The 21,983-nt window shown below is 37.0% G+C and overlaps 1 protein-coding gene across 3 annotated transcripts in view; it reads right to left on the reverse strand.

Annotated features, from left to right (window-relative positions):
• The window catches only part of GABRB2 (gamma-aminobutyric acid type A receptor subunit beta2), a 210,023-nt gene that overhangs the window by 140,543 nt on the left and 47,497 nt on the right, over positions 1 to 21,983 (reverse strand). For all 3 annotated transcript variants that reach the window (XM_033096468.1, XM_033096466.1, XM_033096467.1), the window contains exon 5: positions 1,861 to 2,081. In XM_033096468.1, the coding sequence (XP_032952359.1) occupies positions 1,861 to 2,081 (221 nt within the window). The remainder of the gene's footprint in view (positions 1 to 1,860; positions 2,082 to 21,983) is intronic.

Raw genomic sequence — 21,983 nt, forward strand, 5'->3', positions numbered from 1 at the left:
TCTCTACTTCCAAGAGATCAAAAATATTCCTTGGCTGCAGACTTAAATCTTCAGGGATATTTTCAGAGATTCCTAGGGCTCTGAAATACGACATTTTTTTCTTTTCCAAATTTGATCAGGAACATTTTCAAACATACAGACAAGTTGAAGGAATAACACAAAGAACACCTACATATTCACCACGAAATTCAACAAGCATTAATATTTTGCCTACTATTTTCTGTATCTTTATTCTGTTTTAATACCTGAAAATTTCACTGAAAAAACCTCTACACAGGAGCTTACTCAGATCCTCTCAATGACCTCCTCCCTCCCACCATCTTCTCCAGCCGATCTCTGTGAATCTCAACGGGAGGGAAGTTAAGCGTTTTGCTTTTACCTTGAACTCACTCACTCATTCATTCCCTCATTCAGGACATTCAGCTCAGAGACCTTGTTCTACCCAATTCCTGGGTCGGTGCCTTGATATTAAAGCTCTCCCTGTCCCAACTTTGTATGTCTAGGCCTTCACCATTTGCTTTTCAATTCAGACGGATGAACGCTGCCACGAGCACGTTCTTTACAAGGATCTCACCTGTACCCAGAATTCCTCGTAGCATAAGTCATCTCTTAGTAAACCGGGACAGGTATGAACCTGAGACCTAAAGATGCATTTTCCATAGATGACTGGGGCCTACTGTTCTTCCGGGCCTCCCTCCTCCCTCGACAGTCAAATACTATTTTCGATACAAATATGAGAAACAAACTTTCAAGCTGGCTTATAGGGATCTAGGGCAATGCACCAGTCAGGCATGCTGAATATAGCAGATAATGCAAATGAGATATTCCAGATAAGATAGACGTGGGAGTGAGCATCATCCCACTGTATTGGTTAAGAGCTCTGGTTCTGAACTTGGAGCAGCGTTCAAATCCTATCTTCAAAGCATACTTTCCTAGTCATCTTAGGCAAGTTGCTTCAGCCTCAGTTTCTTCATTTGAAAATAAAGATCATAACAGTTTCTAACTTAGGAGGCTGCTGGAAGGATTAACAGTATTAATGTACAAAAGCATTTAGCTCCATGTGTGACGCCAACAAACATTCACTGAATAATACTATTACGATCAAGTACATATTAATGTAAAACAGAATAGATCGGAGGCACTTGAACATTTCAGAACTTGGAGTTTCTTCCCCTATAATGCAGAGGAAGTCTTTATATTGTCATGTTTTCAGAGTAAGATATTTTTTTCTTCATTTTCCCCCCCGAGAAAACCATCTATTGCTTCTAAGACAAAATAAACTTCACAAGAAGAAACAGTCTCCTCACTGAAACAGCAGAGCATCACAATGCTTTTCTGACCTGAAGGTACATTTAAAAGTATAAATTCATTATTAACAAATATGAGATCATGACTTTATTTGCACATCTGATTGCTCTTTGGAGGGTGACAAGGCACAGAAAGCCTTCCTGTTGTCAGAGGACCAGACCTCATTCATGAAGATTAAGAGCATCTGCCACATTCAAATAAGTATTAGGCATTCTTAATATTGCTATTTTCTTTTTTTTTCCATTTTAGGGAAACCTTATGTCTCAGCTATTTTGTTATCGTTTATCTCTGCTCCTGAAAGAAAGCAGCTTTCGGTTCAGCAGCTGATGTTGGAAGATGATTCAGAAAAAGTTAGCCTTCACTGGGCTTACGTCCCGCTGTAAGCATGCTCCTCCTCTAAGCTATCAGATGTTCCCTAGATAGGAGGTTTAACCGCTCATCAGCAGACCTGAAGGAGGAGTGGGGAAAACAGTACAAAATGTGCCCCTGCAATAAAAAGCAGTGATGGTTTTGTTCAGGAATAAAGTTCAGTTTTGAAATGATGCTACAGACCTGAGGCCATAAAGGACAGTCCCATCCGGATGCAGGCGGATCATGCGGTTTTTGACGGTCACCCCATGCACAAATGACTTCTTATCATTCAGGAAGTAGGTATCGGGCACCCAGAGCTGGTCGGCTACTCTATTGTCCAGAGTTAGGTTTAAAGGTATTACATTATAGGACAGCCGCTTATCTCTCCAGGCTTGTTGGAAATACATTGTCAAGGTATAATCCTGTGAAAGTGAGGGGAAAAAAAAAGGTTATTTTGTACCCAAACAGACTTGCGAGACAGGCAAACCCTGCAGTATTCACAAGCAAAGAAAACCTACAACCATCTACTATAAACATATACTGTGCACACGTAGGAAAATATTCATTTCTAACCCATTCTTACTGAGCACCTACTATGTGCCAGGCACCATGGTAGGAACCGTACACACAGAAGTGAAGAGAGTATTTCCTCGTGAAATTTATTATACATTACCCAGGAAGAAAGTGGTAAACATGATGACTTTATAATTCATTTGTCTTTCCCAAAGAGGGGTGCACAAGATTGTTTTAGGTGGGACATAAGTACAATTGTGAAAAGCAGTTTATTTATTATAATAATAATTGTAAGAGTTCGTCAATGAGAATCCTAACTGGTCTAATCAAGGTGGGTTTCCCAGAAGAGGCAACATTTACACTGAAACTTAGGCAGCTTCCCCTCTATCTAAACAATATTATCTCAACTGGTATTTCGTGAGAATTTTAATCCCAGGATTATGAATCAGCAGGTGAGGGTCTTTGCTTTGAGGAATAGTGAGTTGTTGGCCCTCGTGTCTCAGTGCCCACATTTCTCTGTGGGGTGCAGGGTATAAATTTATACAATTTCTTTTCCCTCCAGTTCCACTAACTATAAATGGGGCTTTTAATGCATACCTGATCTAACCAGATTATTACGGCTATTAAATGTATAACTCAAATGCAATTTGTAAACTACAAAAAGCTATATATTATGAATAATTTACATATATATTGTGACATGTTTTATCCATTAGAGGCCTTTGGGTCCAATGTAACTGCTCTCTCAACCTTCTTTGGGTGACTAAATGAAGGGCCAAATATTCCTTTGAAAGGATAATTACCATTCTATTTTAAAATAAATTCACAATGCCCTACTTGAGGGCTTAAAAAACACATACAACAGAACCATGTATTAGTCATCTCTGCAACCTGAGAGTCTAGTGCAGTTGTAGGGTACAGATAGCGAATGAATGTCCAATAAGGTGTGCCTATTGGATTTTTGCACATATCTGCACATTTGTGGATAAAATACACATTTCAATCCCTATGAAGTCCCTGAGTTTTTCTAACCCTTGTTGAGATTTATATATCCTAATTTGCTTATGTGATTTTAAAATATGACTTGTAAGATATCTGATAAGAAAACACTGAATGGTTTTCATAGGGAAAGTATAATCAGTCAGCTGCAAAAAATAAATATATATATATATTTCCCACCCCCTGGTTTCATAAATATACAAATTTTGATCAGCCCTACACTGACTTCTGAATGAACGATGTAGAATCACACTTCTATTCTAACAAAAGATATGCATATCCTCAAAGTACTGTATATGAAATATTTGTAGGTAAAATTTACTTTAGTGAGTCACTTTAGTCAGTGCTCTGGACTGTGGAGGAACACTGCTTTAGTAAAGGACCAGTCTGAGGATATCCAGAAGGGCATCTAGACTTATAGTAAAAGGAACCTTTTAGACTTACGAATTATATAACTAGAACTAACAAAGGACCAGATGCATTTTTGCATGTGTCTATGTTACAAATAGCCTAAAAATTAGGACATAAATAAAACAAGCAATTTATACTGTGCTTGAGAGAACACATTTAGTGATTTCCACTTCTTGGAGATCATGTGGAAAATTTATTATCTCTACTAGAAGATAGAGCAACTTAAGCTTCTTTGATAATAAGCCTTCTAAAGATTTAGGGGAGAGAATACAGTCCGGATGGTGCTGGAGTTAGTCAGTGGAGATGTGTTTGGACACAGGAAATTGTATTCTCTTTTGGGCTACATAAATAGTAATGTTGAGAGATCCTGTGTCATATGCTAACTCTGTTATTTGTCAGCACAGAAATGCCTGCTAAGAAATGCTCCCAGACAGACCCTGGTGATTCTGCTAGCTGTCACATCAATTTTCATTTCATTTATTTTTAAGTGATACATTATGAAACTGTCAAGAATGGAAGAAACTCCTGAATCTAAATAAATGTTACTGGGTTTAAAATGAGTGGTTCAGTGTTCCACCCTCTTTCCTAGACCTCCATCCACCCAAGATAAACCCTTTGGACTTTCATACAGAAAGCATATCCTTCACATTTAACGACCCCACCTTAGGGAATCGGTCTCTCATTGGTTTATTCAAACTGGAAAAAAAAATCACAAAGAAATCACCTCGGCTCCACAGTCCATGGCATAATCAAGCAAGAAGGATTTTGATGATCACAACTAAAACCAATAGACTTTCAATGCCAAACAATATGGAGTAAGCCCATCTCTCTTACAACTTACAACTTAACATCTAGGAAAGAATTTAAAAAAAACAAAACAAAACAACACAAACAAAAAAAAAAACACTTAAGGAATATACAAAGTAAAACACAGTAAGCAAATGGGTAGGAAATAGAAAGATGAAGAAAGACCATTCCAATTGTGAGTGTTTTGTTTTTTCTCTCTCATATATATCCTTAAACACACACACACACACACACACACACACACACACACACACACACACACAGTCAAAACCATAAACCAACGGGGAGATATACCATGTTCTGGCTTAAAAAGTGAGTATTGTTAAGATGTGAATTCTCCCCAAATTGGTCTGTAAATAAAATCCCATCCCAATCAATATCCAAGAAGGAATTTTTATAAATAAGCACAAGCTGATTCTAAAATCTATATGAAAAGCAAAGGAACAAGAATATCAAAACAATTTTAAAAGGGAAGAACAAAGTTGGAGGACTCACTACCTGATTTCAAGACATACCACTAAGCTACTCTAAGATAGGATGGTAGTGCAGTATTGACAGAAACAGAGATCAATAAAATAAAAGAATCTAATAATAAACACACACAAATATGTTCAATGATTTCCGACAGACATACAAAAGCAATAGACTGGAGAAAGTATAATCTTTTTAACAAGTAGTCTGGATTAACTGGAAAATCCACACATGAATGAATGAATGGATGAATGAATGAATGAATGAATGAGAAACTCAAAACATATTTACACCTTATATAAAAATTAACTGAAAATGTGTCGCATATTTAGGTGTAAAATGTAAAACTGTAAAACTGTGAGAAGAAAACATAAAGGGAATGTTCTGTGACCTTGAGTGAGATAAAAATTTCTTAGGTACAACCCCAAAAGCAAAAGCAATAAAATAAAATATTGAAAATTTGGGCCTCAACAAAATTTAAAACATTTGTTTTATGAAAGACACTAATGCAAAACTGAAAAGACAAATCACAGACTGGGATGAAACCTATGTAATTTTACTAACCATTGTCACCCCGATAAATTTTTTTAAAGTTTAGTGGGGTGACAACGGTTAGTAAAGTTACATAGGTTTCAAGTGTACATCTCTATAATATATCACCTATATATCACATTGTGTGTTCACCACCCAGAGTCAGTTCTCCTTCCATCACCATATATTTGATCCCATTTACTCTCATCTACCACCCTCTCTCCTCTCTTACCCTCTGGTAACCACTAAACTGTCGTCTGTGTCTATGAGTTTTGGTTTATTTGTTTGTCTTGTTCCTTTGTTGTTTTCGGTTTTACATCCCACAAATCAGGGAAATCATATGGTTCTTGACTTTTTCTGTGTGACTTAGTTCGGTTAGCATAATAATCTCAAGATCCCAATAAATTTAAAAAATAAAAAAAGAAATAAAATTGATGCCCTGAATATTTTTAATGAATAATAAATCAAAGAACTATTTCTTTTTCGCTTTACACAAATAACTTTTAAAATTCTTTTGGATATTTTCTTTTGGGCTCAGTAGCAATATTGTGAACATTATGTGCCAGGTATCCAGAGACAAATGATTTCTTGAAATTAATTTTTATAAGTGAGCTCAATAAATGATATGAAAAAAAAAGAACTTTCAAAACGCAACAAATAATCCCATAAAAAATAGGCAAAACGTATGAACAGACACTAAACCAACGAAGATATGCAAATGGCAAGTAAGCACATAAAATGATGGACAGCGTCATTAGTCATTATGGAAAATTAATAACTAAAATGCAATCCAAGTAAAGACCATCAGCATGAAGTTGAGTAAATAAAACATAGTACAAATATATAATAGAATATATGCAAGAATTAAAATATCATTGAAAAATATGTATTGATATGAATAGATGTTCTCAATACACTATTAATATTTTATATTGTTATATATAATCTTTTAAAAAAGAATACTGTACAATATCCCATTTTGGAAATATGTATCAATACAATGGAAAAACATGTCTAAAATATAAATATTCACAGTGGTATCTCTATGTGATGAGATGACAAGTGATTTTCAATTCATTTGTTAATCTCTCTATACTTTTGGTTTTATAAAAATGATTTCTGTAACTACTAAACAAATATTTCCTTGTTGAGTTAAATTATACAATTAGCTTGTAACATTACAAATATGCCTTTATTTTCTACATATTTTAGAGCTCAGCATGAAGGAAAAAGAAATATAGTCACAAATAAATGAGAAACCCTCAGCCTTTCAGTTTATTGTTAACATAGCACACATCTCCTGTGTACTGATCAAGGTGTTTTATCTAGAAACATACAAGAAGTAAAAGCTTTAAGTGGTCAACCATTTTTTTTTCCAGAGAAGTTTACATTTAAGTCATCAATGAAAAGTAAAAATCCATCCCTATATTTCCTCCTAAACACAAAAAGGAGATCCCCTTTACTAATCATTATTCTTGAATTATCGATAAATTTGCTCTCCCCACCCAATGACTTTCCAAAGTGACTTTTCATTCTATCCCTTTTCCACATGTTTCAGACACCCTCAGAGCTACTGGTGTTCTTTCCATTGTTCATAACTTCTCTAATTCTACTAGCAAAGTCCCCAGGGCTGTGGATGAGGATTTCTCAAGGACACGATTTATCTGTCCAAAGCAAAAAGAACTCAGAGAGAAATGCAAATATTCCCACAAAGCCCTTTCCACATTCCTAGCTTTTTAAAATGTTCCCTGTCTTCCACATAGAGTCCACAAATTGCTGCTTCAATTACATGTCATGGTGATATTTCCACATTCTTAACTTCCTAAGCTAGAATGCACTGGGGTAAGATTCAGCTCCCCCTTAACAGAAGCCATCATACCGGACGTTCAATTGCAGCATTTTGGAAGAAACACGTGGTAGCAGCTCTGACTAATTGCTACAGACACATCCAGGACACGAGAGCTGCACCTAAGATCACCTATGAGGGAAATACAAGTTCAAAAGTGATTATTTTCTTGTACGTGAAACTAAAATGTACATGGTCAAAGCAATGAGTCTTTCCACTATTTTGCTTAGGTCATTTTGGATTTCATTACTGACTTAACTTCTCAGTGATAATTCTATGGATGGCTAAAAAAATCAAGCCGGTATAACCGGTTATCTCTGTCCCTTATCTTAATAAAGCAGGGGCTCAATTCACCCTGAAATCATCAACATTAAAAATGCACTTTGTATGTATGATTTGTTCCCAACCATTTTGTGCTTTATTACTCTGTAAGTTTATGTTAAATTGCTTTCAGGTAATTTTTTTTATCTAATTAGTCTGTCCCCTATTTTATTACCTCACATCGACCCGAGGCTATCACTTTTCACATGCATTGTCTCATTATTCTTCACAACAGCCCTATAAGTTATGTACTGGATTTACAATGTATTAGCTGCTGTGAGATCTTGGGCATCCCACCAAACCTCCCTGAGATGTCATGCTCTGTAAAACAAAATAATAACTCCTATTAGTAAATTAATTCACCCGAGGAAAGTGACTAGTAGAATGCCTGACTCAGATGAAGTGTTCTACAAATGTTGCTGTAACCATTATTCTCATCAATTCCATTTTCCAGGTGTCACATCTGAAACACAGAGAGGTGAGTGACTTTTCCGATGTCACTCAGCCCATAATTTTCTAATTTATGATTTGGCTAGGGGGCTCTCTGATCATGGAGCCCGTGTTCTTAGTACCTTGGAATACTCACCTCACTGCCAGTTTTGATTTTGACTTATCTTTTCCAAACATTGCTTCTATTCTCTTCTACCTGCCTCCAAAAAGTGAGGGGGGGACATCTATCTATCTATCTGTCTGTCTGTCTATCTATCTATCTATCTACACAGCCATACACAGTAGCAGCAACCAAAACAACAACAACTAGAAAAATTTGGGGCATAGACAAAATCAATTATTGGAGGGGAGAAAAGGTGAATGAATGTTGAACCCTGAGAATTCTCTGGGATTTGAACACTGAAATAGTGCATACAGGCATGGATTCCTGGATACACATATAAGACCCAATTTTTGACAAAATGTGATTGCATCAACTCACTTTGATCCTGCTGAATGACTAAAACATCTCTGGTTGTGATGGAGTGTATGCCTTGTGACTGAGAAGCTCAAAGTAACTAAAGGGACTACAAGGTACTATCTATAGTAATGTACTCATTGCAGAAGTAATTCAAATGGAAAACTACTTCTAGCAAAAAAAAAAAAAAAGCTTGGCTTAAATTCACACCATTTCAGGAAAATTTTTTAGTAGAATGGTGGCAATGATTATTCAACTCTTAGATGGAACAGCAAGAATTCCTTTTTTTGTGAGCAAAACTGTTTGAATTTTGGCAATTTTATATGGTCCAACCTAGATATATGTTAGCTAGTATGAGAGCAAACGTATTAAGTTTATTGCATACAATTAATAATTTTAGGTTCTAAATAATTAGCATACACCTATACAACATAATTTTGAAAAATAAAAAGTTAATTGTTTTATCATTCTATTTTTTAAGTGCCTCAAGTCTGTGTTCAGAGTGAGAGGGAAACTCAGATTATGGTCTAACGCCAAGGAATTTGCAAAATTCTCTGTGACACTTTTTGCCTTGATAAAGCAACAATATCAAAGCTATGTAGATTGTATTCCTTTTGAGTACAACCATCCTAGAAAACACTCAGCAGGTTTTTCTAAACGATATTATGATGGCCATTTAAATAACCTACTTATTACAAAATATCAGAAGTTGGGCACTGTGCCATGATGTAAACTGAGGAAAAGTGTATATAAAGGGACAACATTTTCATAAATATTAAAAAAACAAAAAAAAACAAATACCTTTCCTTCTAAGAGCACAGGTTTGGTTAAGTTGATCAGGAAAAATTAACTATATATATACCATGTTTCCCCAAAATAAGACCTAGCCAGACAATCAACTCTAATGTGTCTTTTGGAGCAAAAATTAATATGACTGCTCTTATATTATGTTAGATAAGACCTGGCCTTATATTATAGTAAAATAAGACCAGGTCTTATATTAATTTTTGCTGCAAAAGATGCATTAGAGCTGATTGTCCTGCTAGGTCTTATTTTAGGGGAAACACGGTATATCTCCTTGAGGACATATATATCAAGGATATATATCCATATATATATATATGTGTGTGTATATCTATATCTAGATATATATATATATATATCTGCATATCTATATCTATTTCTATCTATATATGTGTGTGTGTGTGTGTGTGTGTGTGTGTGTGTGTGTGTGTGTGTATGTATACGTCCTTCAAGGAAAATGGCATTGCATTTATGGCTCAATGACATGACGCCATTAAGTTATTTTTAAAAACTGACATTGACTAACAGAGGTTACATACATATCACCATTCTATTTTCAAACCAAACAAATTCATTGAGTGACCACTGATGCAGATTGCTACTCTCACTGGGTCTGATACATCTGGTGGTGGTCTTGAAAGTGATCTTTGAAATTTGTGCTGTTAAGTTTTAAAAACCCATTTTCTGCCTACAGTACACTGGCCAGTGGTGCACATTATTTTTAAGTACACCAAAATGAATTATTCTGAAGATGATTTTTGTGTTTCAGATCCCCTGTAGAGTTTCCTACAATGGTTCATTAATCTGCTGGCTACAAAAGAATAACTTTGGGAGAGATATTGGAGAGAAGGGAACAGGCAAATCCCATGTGATTTATATGAGCATTTGTCATGGCAGATTACAATGCATACCACATCAGAGTATATGTGCTATAAAATAAATCTGTTGTACCTTATTTTGTATACTTACAGTGGGTAGAGACTGTTCTCTCTATTTGACTATCTTGTTTTTTCTGTTAATTCTAAGCAGTGATTTTATAAGAAAAGTATAAGGAAACTAACAGAGAGACAGGAAGTGCTATGTAGATCCTTTCCGATATTTTAGGTACTTATTTTTGTTCTGCTCAGCATGGGAGAGGCTTATTCTCTCTGAAGCAGCAGCCTCTGATGAGATGTGACAGTATTAAAAAGAAAGAACATTTTAAAATAAATACGTATCACCGCTTTCATACTTTTGACAAGCTTGTAGAAGCGGAGAAGAAGGTCAAGTTGAAGACTCGGGCTGCAGCAAAGAGAATATGCTTAGTCAATGCATCCAAGAGAATACCTGATGTGCTGAGATGAAGAGAAATGCACATGATCACTTTGGAGGCGAAGCAGAGTTTTTAAAAAATGTTGAGATAAAAGTGGCATTGGGCACAGGGCTTTACCACTGCTGCTGTCTTCATCAGATATTCTCATTATCCACTGAATGAACCACCGGCTAGGATTTCTGGGGTTGAAGTGGCATCCCCTTCCTGTGTATGACCACCCATCACATAGCTGACTTCTGCAAGTGCAGAGTCAGCACTTGATAATCGTTCTTGAATCGGGCGCCCTCACACCCACTCCAGTCCTGGCCCTCCATGACGGATAGGCATGACTCTCAGTAGCCTCTAAAAATTGTGCTGATTGGTTTTTCATAAAACTGATGATAGACAATTTGAACACTATGCAAAGATATGATGAAAAAAATTTAAATAGCTCAAAATATCACTATTCAGAGTAACCATGAACACATTGGACCATTCCTTTAGGTAATTTCTTTCAATGAAGTGTTCTCAGTAATAAAAATTGAAGGTATTATCATATGTGAGCATACACATGCCTACACACACAACTTCAAATTTTTGTATTTTTTTAAAGCCAAGCCTGGGACGATTGTCCTCATCCTCTCCCCCACCCACCCCAACACACCCACACCCACTCTCTCCTAATTATTTTTGAGGCCATCAAATGCAAGCCAGCACAATGTATCACATGTAAACCACAGTGTGTGTGTGTGTGTGTGTGTGTGTGTGTGTGTGTGTGTATGGGGAGAGAGAGAGAGAGAGAGAGAGAGAGAAAGATCATGCCATCCCCAAATCTGGTATTCGCCATGATTAGCTTTAATCTATTATAAAAACTTTAATAATAATTAAAAAAGCATAGTAAGTCTTACAAAAAGTTTACGTGCATTCTGACTCCATGTACTCTGAAGGCAGAGTTGTCCATGTGCTTTCTATACTTAATACAAAATTCAGTCTGAAACTAGAATGACTCAGCCCTTCATCTTTCCCAGGCTCTAGGGTACAATGTCCCAGAAGGCAGCCAAAGGTCCTGAAACCCTAAATCATCCAATCTTAGAGTTGGGGGACTTAGTTTGGAGTCCAGCCCTCTAAATTTACAAAAGAGGAAAGTGAAACCTGGAAACCTGTAATTCTCCCCATGACTATTCAGCCACTTGCAGGCTGGGCAGAGGCAGACCACATGGCGTGGGGTCCTGCCATCCCAGGCTCCCTCCCCATTCACAGGTTCATCATGAATGGTAAGCTTTGCTGCTTTCAAACCCTCTCATTCAACATTAAAACACATTTCAAGGATGTGGGTGGGAAGGTGGCATGGGAAAGATGTCCTTCACAATGTGTTTGTACCTTGGTTTCAGAGATTTAGAAAATAAAACCATATGCTACGAAAGGAGACCTGCCCAAACTACTCTGCTACATCTATCCAGTAAAGTCTGGCCTGTCACCTTTTGGTTCCCTATAGTAGAGTTGGTTTCTGATGGAAAGACAGATAGCTTTGAAGCAAGATGGTTACCGTGACAGTTTTCAAAGTCCAACCTCATTCCTTCTAACTTTAATTATTTTCTCAAAAGTGTCTCAGAGGCAGTTTCATGGCAGAAAGGAGTATCTTTAATGCACGTTACCATGTTTCCCTGAGAATAAGATCTAACTGGGAAATAAGCCCCAGCATGAATTTTCGGGATGACATCCTCTGAACATAAGCCCTAATGCGTCTTTCGGAGCAAAAATTAATATAAGACCCGATCTTACAGGGAAATACGGTAATTCTGAAGCTGATTTTCTCTTTAGAAAATTAGTTGATCTTTGGGCCATTTAGAAATTAGTTGATCTTTGGGCCATGGCCAAAACTATCTAGAGCAAGTAACTTTCTCCCATGTAGTGCTGAACCCACAATCCCAGTCTTAAAAAGGTGGTACCCCAGAGGCATGAGCATGATCGCATCACTTCCTTTAAAACACCTAATTTAGAGCCCTGTACAGGATTAATATTCAAAGATACCCCTTTGGCATACAAGTCCATTGATGAAATCTGCCCCATCTAATATAAAAATTTGAGATTATTTATTTTGAGTTGGGTATTTTGTTTCATGTTTAATTGCCACTTTTGAAGGGTTCTGAAAAGCAGACAGCAACTACTCTCTTTGTCTTCAGAATTTCTAGATTTTGATAGAGTATTTCCTACTTGTGTGTGCTAGGAATTTTCACATATATTATCAGCCTAGCCAAAATGTGCTGCAGACAACAACAGCTCCACTAAAATGTTTCTCAAGAAAATTGTGCCATGATCAAATGTGTTAGGAAAATATTACATACATCTATGTTTTTCTTAGAGATTTACCAGGAACATTAATTTATTAATAGCTGTGAGAAGCCCTCCAGTAAAAAAATATTAACTTTGTTTAGTCCAGAATTTCTCAAACTCATTGACCATGTAATGAATAGGAACTAATAGAATTAGAGTTCTGAAAACACACTGAGAAATGATCACACATTGCAGGATACATCACTCCCAGTCTTTCCCATGTGTATGTGATGCTTCTGTGTTATTTAGGGAGGATCTCTTGATTTTTATTCCTTTCTTAGGCTGCATGCTATACCAAGACAAGGATTCTCTACCGTGCTTACTGCTGTATTCCCAGGGATGAACAGAGGCCCTAACACATGGTTCTGTCTCAAAAATAATTCTGAAAGAAGGGATGGAAGAATTCAAGTATTAAAAAAAAAGTTAAGATACAATCAAGAAAACAAAAACAAAAAGACATAATAGTCAGTCAAATATTCTACAAGACTATTGTCTCCATCTTTTTATTGAATCAGTATTATTTAAAAAAGGAATTGATGGGGGTTAAAACAGATTCAAGATGAATAATTCTCAGATGCATGTTGTAATTCTAGAGTTAAAAATCTGCTTCAGAAAAGCCCACTATTAAGGAAAACTTGTGGGAAAATTCATATGGTATGTTATAGGAGCAAACACATTGAAATAGAAAGGTAGAAACGATTGGTAGTTTAGGATGTAGCATAAAACTCACACACACACACACACACACACACACACATTTGATTTAGACTAAAAAAAAAAAAAAACCTGGATGAAAATACAGTAAGGTGTTAAAAGTGGTGGGGTTTTTATGATTTTATTTTCTTATTCCAAAGTTACTCTTGAACGAAAGAATCCTTGCTCCCAAGTCCCTGACAGATGGTAACCCAAATTCTGCTTGGATATGTCCAATAACTGAAATCTCTACCTGGCAAGGCTGGCATCGCACTGTTGGATTATGGCAATTACAAGAAACATACTTCCTTATGACTTTCACTCATTGATATACAAAACATCTTTAAAAATCTAACTGATATATGGTTTGAGAAATTTGTCCTAAACTACGGCTTAAAGACAAAAGGAATGATTTCACAAAAACATAGCTTCATTTCATTTAAGCCTCCTCCATGCCCACTTGGTTACCACTATGCCCATCTTATTTGATTCAGTTTACAATGATTTACATGGATGCTGTCTTTACAACCATTATTTCTGGATTTAAAACATCGACTCAAAATATGTCTAGAGACTAATATATATTTACTCCCCAAAGACATCACCTGTACTTATCATCTTCTCTTGAGTTTAAAAGAAGTCACGTATTATATAATCATGGGATACAAGGCGCAGCATAGGGAATATAGTCAATGATATTGTAATAACCATGTATGGTGTCAGATGGATACTAGATTTGTCAGGGTGAGCAGTTCATAAGTTATATAAATGACAAATCACTATATTGTACACCCAAAACTAATATAATATTGTGTTAATTATTCTTTAATTAAAAAGAAGTCATCAACTTATGTTCATGTCTTCTCTTTCAGGAACTCTTAGTAAATCCTCCTTCTCTGATATGTCCTAGATGACATGTCATGTGGCTAACTGTGACTAGACACTTCTCCCCTGAGTAATGGCCCACCTTTCCAGTTCAGTGGAGAAGCAGAGATGAGAAGTCATGGAGAACAAAGGAATCTACCTGGAGAGAAGGGCCTCCAAAGGAACCAGCTCCTGATTCATGAATTCCTTCTCCCACATCATTTCCACCCAAAGGGAACCAAAACTGATGCTCATTGTTTTTAATTGTTCATTTTGTAGAAATGTTAGGCTATGTGTAAAACTAAGTATCGAAAAGAACATCCACATTTCAGAGCAAAGAGTTTACTTTGTGTCAGTGCAGCTTGAAAAATGCATTCACTCATCTCCGTGTCACAGCTCCCAACTGTAGTTAGGCCACCATTGTGTCTCACCAGTACTGTGTCTATACCTCCACGCTTGTTCCCACTAACATATTTTCCACATTTTGCCAGAGGCAGCTTCTCAACATGCAATTCTGATCATGCCATTACCCTGTTTATAATTCTTCAATAGTGATCTACAGTCCTCAGTATAGAGTTCAAACTTCTTAGTGTGGCATATAAGGAACTACATATTTTTCCTAGCCTCATCTCCAGAAATGTCCAAGCTCAGAGGTTATTCTTCAGAGCACTGAACTTACTTAATTTCCTTGATTTTCTTGGTTACCCAACAGCTAGACCTTTGCTCAAGCTGTTTCTTCTGCTGTATTACTCTTCCCTTTCCCTCCTACCTAGCCATCTCCTCTTCATTTGAGCAACTCCTATTTACTCTCTAAGTCCTAAAGTACACACCGCTCGCTTCCTGTATGAAGCCTCTTCTAATGACTGATTCTTCACCTCCACTGCAAACCCCAACTTCTACCCGCACGGAATCCTGTTCTGGTCACTGTGCTCAGTAGTGTATCCTGAGTGCCACCAATCACTACCACACAGTAGAAATTCAAAAATATTTGTTGAGCACATGGATAGATGGATAAAGCACTTGTGAATGTAACAACAAAAGGACACTATAGCCCCAAACTGTGCAACCTGAGGAATGGTTAAGAGATCGTTGGAAGATATCTGAAGAAAAGGGAGCCATGTTCATGCAGGCTCACTTGCTCATATAATAACAAAGCCATTTTTACCTGGAGGGAAAAGAGAGCACGTATATATAACTCTGGGCTAAAAACAAGAAGTTTAAACAGCAAAATCTGACTTAACAGAGACGTAATTATCTGAAAATTATAGGTATCAAAATGCAGACGTCTGCTATAAAAATAAAAGGAATACCCTGTCATGCAGGAGCATAGTGTAGAAATTGGGAAAAAACAAAATAAAACAAACAAACAAACAAACACACTTGTCAGAGAGTCATTGTAGATATCCGTGATGTGGAGAAGATAGAAGTATCAGATGAAGACTTCAAATAGATAGCTCACGGTGACTACAGTTGGGTGAGGAATAACTACTGCCACTCCTACTGTCACCACTGCTCAGTATCAAGGGCCTAATGTGTGCAAAACACACCCTTTTATGTTTGACATAAATTGCTTATAATCTTCACAGTAGCTTCAAAGTGTGATGATAGCCTCATTTTTTTTTTCAAAATTAGGAAATTGAGAATTTAGTTACTTATTCAAGGACCACAGTTATAACAAGTGACAAAGAAGGATGCAAACTCAGGACTGTTTCCAAGGCCTTTACATGTGAAGATTCAGAGATGAATGCACAAGGCTACCGTTTAGAAGAGAGGACGATCACCATTTCTGGCTTCTGCCTGCCCCGATTCCATTTTTTCAATTTCTGGTTCTAGTACCCTACACCTCTCTTTCCCACACTGTGTCCCTGCCATTCAGATGGTATTGACCTCCCACTCTTGAGATGTTCCCATGAGATACGCCTGGCTAGATTGCTTCATCCTCCTGGTTTAGAGACGGTCATGTGACTCCAGCTAAATCCGTGACACTCAATCCCATGACTTCTGTTGTAGAAATTTGGAGAAACAAGCTAGTTTCCTTTGTGGCCTGGAACTTTGGAGGTCACCATTTGGAAAGCACTTGCCTAGAATAAAGGAAAAGTCCAGCCAAGAAATGGAGAAAGGCCGATTCCTGATGATACTGTGAGCACCCAGACCCAGGCATGCCTAAAACCAGCACAATCCCTGGTCACTGTAATTACTGAAATAATATATTCCCTCTTAGGACTGTTTGTGTTTTGTCTCAGTCACTGGCCATTTAAGTAAACCATGCCTAATATATAGAACACCTACTTAGGGTTAGAGTAATAAAAGAAAAATGGGCCCACACTAAAGTTTTAAAATAAAGTAGGATTTGCATTGCACAGGGAAAGGGAAAGTCTTCCTCTTTAGCTACAAATGTGAACACATTTATGAAATGACCACCCTGTGCCAGACCACCTACTTGGAAAGAGTCATCATAAAATTAATAAGCCACCATCCTGGCCCTCAGTGTTCTCGGAGTTAGGTCTGTACATTTCATCCACCACAAGTGAATGAAGTCCAGACCTAAATATATTGCCCACTGAATCTAAATTCCTGGAAAGTGCACACATGGAGGCACTTTGTCAACAACGATAGATTGCATTTTAATTTCCTTAGACACATCACGCTAAGAGGTTCTGATTCATCTAGGATATGTTGCAGCCTGGCTCACGCAGGCACGTACTATCTCAGCCTGAGCACATGACCAGTTAGGCCAGCCGGATGGTGGCTCAATTTTAAGTGCATTAGTTTGTGGCGTGTTAAGTCAGCTGTGTAATGCATAAATTTATATATCAACTTGGTGGCTTTCCTTATGCCACTCTGAAAAAAAACACACTTTTTCCTCCTATGCAGTCCTATTTTTCTAAGTCCCCTGTGCAGCTGGAGAGAATAAATATTCATTTCAGAGAGCCATCATCTCAGCACTGGCAATCTACTGTGCTCCAAATGCTACAGAAGTCACTGTGATGAACTGCCTCTTACAAATAACTTTCGACTTCGCTGAACATAGCTCGTGTGACACGAGCTTTCTTATGTGCTTTGAATTCCAGTCAACAGGGAATCTTCACCAAATTTACCAAAAAGAAATAAGAAATCAGATCTTCAATTCAGCAACAAGATAGGGTAGTCGCTAAGCAAACAAAATTCAAGAAGATTACTATAATACAAGTACTTCATTCCGCAGCTTGTCCTCATGCTATCTAAAAGCCAAGGACTGACACTTTTTTTTTCCTAGGTCTGCCTGACTCAGTGGCATTGGTGATTGTGCAAACGTTCTTCCTCCAGTTTTGCTGGTGAAAACTATTTATTTGTCCTTTACCCCATGCTCTTCTTCTGAGAGACAAGCTGAAAAATGAATTCAAGATGTGGTGGTTTTATCTCATTATAGAAAATATTTGTTGCTTTCCTACATAAGTTATTATAGAGACCTCTAGCATTTTCCCCCAAATTGATATAAAATGATAAAAAGTGGACAAAGGCACATAGTAAGAGAGATGGGGGAGGGGGGTCACTGTATTTCCCTTTATCCACGTTCCTACTGATTGCTCTAGTGAAAAATGCATGCATGTTAAGTTGCAAATACATGGCTATGAGGTTGAAAACTATTGAACTTGAATTTTTGAAAAGGAAAAATTCAAGTACATTTTTGGGTTTTGAAACTGAAGAGAAAGGTTTTGGAAAAGATCTTAAATGTAAGGAAAACGCTTCCTATCCTGTGACTATAGTCCATTGCTGAAAGCCTCATAGCAGAGATACTACTGCACAACCCTGGGTTTGGAACTCAGGCCTGGTTTGCTCCTTTTCAACTGTGTGAATTTGGCAGGTCATTTATCTCTTCTGTCAGTTTTCTCATCTGTCAACTAACAACATTAATGTCACATTTACAGAGTGGCCATGAAGACTGAACAAAATAATACTTATCCTCGTGCCTGATATACATGCAGTAAGCACTGGGTAAACGGCAACTAGAATGATGGGAATCACACTTAGGTAACGAGAATTCCCCCACTGCTATACTCCTAAATTCCTATGTTCTGATATTTTCACATCTCAAGATTTGAAAGGAGTTTGACTGCTTAAGACTGTGAGACTACTTACTGAAACCAGATGATCCAGTCGCATAGACTAAAAAATCCTTAAGAACATGAAGAGGACAGAGTAGCCCCACCTCTGTTAAAATGCACACGAACATTTTTCATAAACCTTCATGCACAAGAACAACTGGCCAGTTGAGTAGGATGAACAAATTAATCATTGTTCCTTCTCCATGGCTTATTCTATGAATAGAAATGATGCTTCAAGGGTCAAAATAGTTTGGATGAAAAGTGGAAATCTCTTGAGAGAGTGGAACAGAAGAACCTGGCTTCGCACAGGTGGTTTGGATTCTTTCAGTTCTGGTTTTCACTTTATTCTAGGGACCTTAAAAACGGAAGGCTCCCATAGCTTCAGGAGACCCCTTCAAGTCTCATGCTGATGTGGACACTGGGGTTTAGTCCTAGGACAAGATTCCAGGCCCACAGGGATTGGATCCTCAGCTTCTCAGGAAGGATGAACTACATGTATTTCTCTCACTGTGGTCTTTACTGTTCTTTACCTATGGCTCATTATCTCACTTTAACTAAGCATTTTTTTTTTTGGTAAGAAATGACTTTATAAATATGGTTTTATGGCTGGAGAGATACTTATGAAACCCTAGGGTGGGAAACAAGTTATTGCCTCTTACTATTTTAACTATTTTATGATTATTGGCTTTTGATTACAGAATGTTTTAAGGAAATCTCTCAGTTGTTAAAATGGCTGATTTTTCACATTACAGTTATCTTTTTATTATCCTCAAGTGATAAAATTAATTTCTCTCCTAAATTTTTATCTAATCCATTCAGTGTGCATAGCACCAAAAAGACTGTTTTCCAGCTTACAGCACAACCTGTTTAGCTGTTGCTTTGTTACTAATTTTATGTGGGATCTCTTCAAAACAAAATATTTACAAAGATGCAGACTGATGTTAGGCTGTACAATAAACAGTAGATATTATTCACAGCTAGGAAAAAGCACTTAGCAAACTCCTGATTCAGAAATCTGTTTATGGTTGTGTTGCAAGGATAAATTTTTTTTTTAACATTATGTTAAGTGCCTCTACTTTGATTATCTGTGAAGAGGTTAACATATTATTAGAGACCAGAAATCCCTTCTAAAGAAATGCAAGACATCCTGAAATTTAAGCTGATCGCCATTTGATGGTTTGAACCATGGACTCTAATGAAACAGTGACCATTCTTCAAATGAACAGATGATTAGGGTTGAAGATGGATGGCTGCTGAGTAACAGAGTTGTAAGTAATAGGATTTCTAACCACAGTTTCTTCCCTGCAGAGATGACCAGCCTGGTTTTGTAGTAACCTATGTATCTTATAATAATGTTAATACAATGGAAGATAGAATGATCCTCAAAATGATGTACATATATTTTAATAACCCATGAAAAAGACAACAAAAATAATAGGTAGCTTATGAAACACATATTCTGGACCAATTTCCATAGTTATCACAGTTCATTTAATCTTCGTAACAACCCTATGAGGTGGATATTATCACCATCTTCCTTTCTTACATATGAGAAAACCAAAGGAAGACAGAGTAAGTAAATGTGTCAAAGTCAACCAACAGGTGATGAGGGATCCCGAACTCAAATCCAGGTAGTTTGACTAAAGAGCTCAGGTTTTCACTGATGCAGCACCTTAGTGAAATCACTGACATGGGCTACATTGAGAAAAATGTATCAGGTCATATACTTGAGCAATATTGAAGTTGCCATACAAGCTTTTCTGCTCCATACCATGTGAAACAAACTGCATTGAAGGATTTATGTAGTCAAGGAGCTATCTTTTGGGGGGAAAAAAAATGCTTCCCAGACTGTTTAGCCTTAGGCTTATTAAAAACTATGCACGTGATGATTATAAGAATACAAGCTCCCTCTCTTTATGAGCTTGTACTGTTTTTATAGACTTAAGTTCTACATTCAATCAAACATTTCCCTAACACATACCATGGATCTCAAATTATGGATTATGGGGCAGCAGATCAGAAAATGCTTTTAGTAGTAGGTCAAAAAAATCCAGTGTTTATGCTTTAATCGTGTGAGGTTACTGACAGATGAAAGAGAGAGAGAGAGAGAGAGAGAGAAAGAGAGAGAGAGAGAGAAAGGGAGGGAGGGAGGGAGGGAGGAAGAGAGGAAGAGAGAAAGAGAGAAACAAAGAAACAAAGAAAGAAGTTAATTTACCCCACATATAAAGACTTCAGTGGTTTGGGGGTGGGTGGGATATAATTATGTCAGCTTCGAATGTGTTCAGTTGTGTAACCATTGAAGTCACCTGTACTTACTCTCTCTGGATAGGGGTCTACTGACTTCAGAAATAAACTACCTGAGACAGCCTTATATTCTACATATCATGTCTAAAAGCAATTTTTAAAAATATAACCTGCATGTATGTCCAGCACTAAGGTAAGTATTTTGAAAGATATAATAAATGGTCTGAAGAGAAAATAAAACGTCTGAAGGAATCACCTGTGCAAACATTATAGAGTACTGGCTCAGAGTCAGACAGACGTGGTTCACAAGGGATGTTTACAGTTCATCCACAATGTGCACTTGGTAAGTTACACAGGTATCTGCCACGCACACTCAACACCTTTTCATGGATTATAAAATGGGGATGATCAATTGTACCTGGTGGACCAGACATATTATTACTTAAGTATTTAGGATACTACGTAGCACAGGGTAAGATGCTCAATAAATATCTGGAATTACTGTCTGCTCAGCCCATAAGCTTTAGGAGGTTAAAAGTTATCTCAATTTCAGTCAACATGGGTCTAAAATTAATGAGTAAGCTGATAGAAATCCCAGGGTCTTATTCTGAGTTTGTCACATAGTACCTTCACAATACATTTTGGTAAAGAGCTAACAGAACCTAAAACACACATCTGCCTCCTGGTGAGTTATTTTTCCTTTAAAACATTCTCAAACCACACTTCTAGACGCAAGAGATACATATCATCCTTTTTCACCTGGTTATTGTTCCTAAGTTGTTTCTAAACGAATCATTTCTCCTGGATTTATTTCAAAATAGCAGAGTAATACCTATTTAGAACTCTTTTCTTCAAGCTAGAATTTCACTGTAGTTCTGAGAGGGTGTTTAATTGTATCACCAGGTATATTGTATCTCCACCCTTTGAATATCCTTCTTCATAAAAAGGAAATCCTCTTGTGGGGTAAATAAAGCCAGCATAACAAAATGAAAATACCAAATTTACCCATAATAAGGTCAGTTTACATGAGATATAATTGTTGGCCTTCAAATTCACTGAAAAACGTCAGGGAAATAGTAATAATAGTTATACTAATACGATGACGACCACGAGGACGAAGACGAAGACAATGAAGAAAATTTTCCTGAGTGCCCCAGCAAATTATTTAGAAGTAGAAAATGGTTCCTATGTGCATAATACAAA

Source organism: Rhinolophus ferrumequinum, chromosome 24 (genome assembly GCF_004115265.2).
Source record: "Rhinolophus ferrumequinum isolate MPI-CBG mRhiFer1 chromosome 24, mRhiFer1_v1.p, whole genome shotgun sequence".
Lineage (NCBI taxonomy): Eukaryota > Metazoa > Chordata > Mammalia > Chiroptera > Rhinolophidae > Rhinolophus > Rhinolophus ferrumequinum.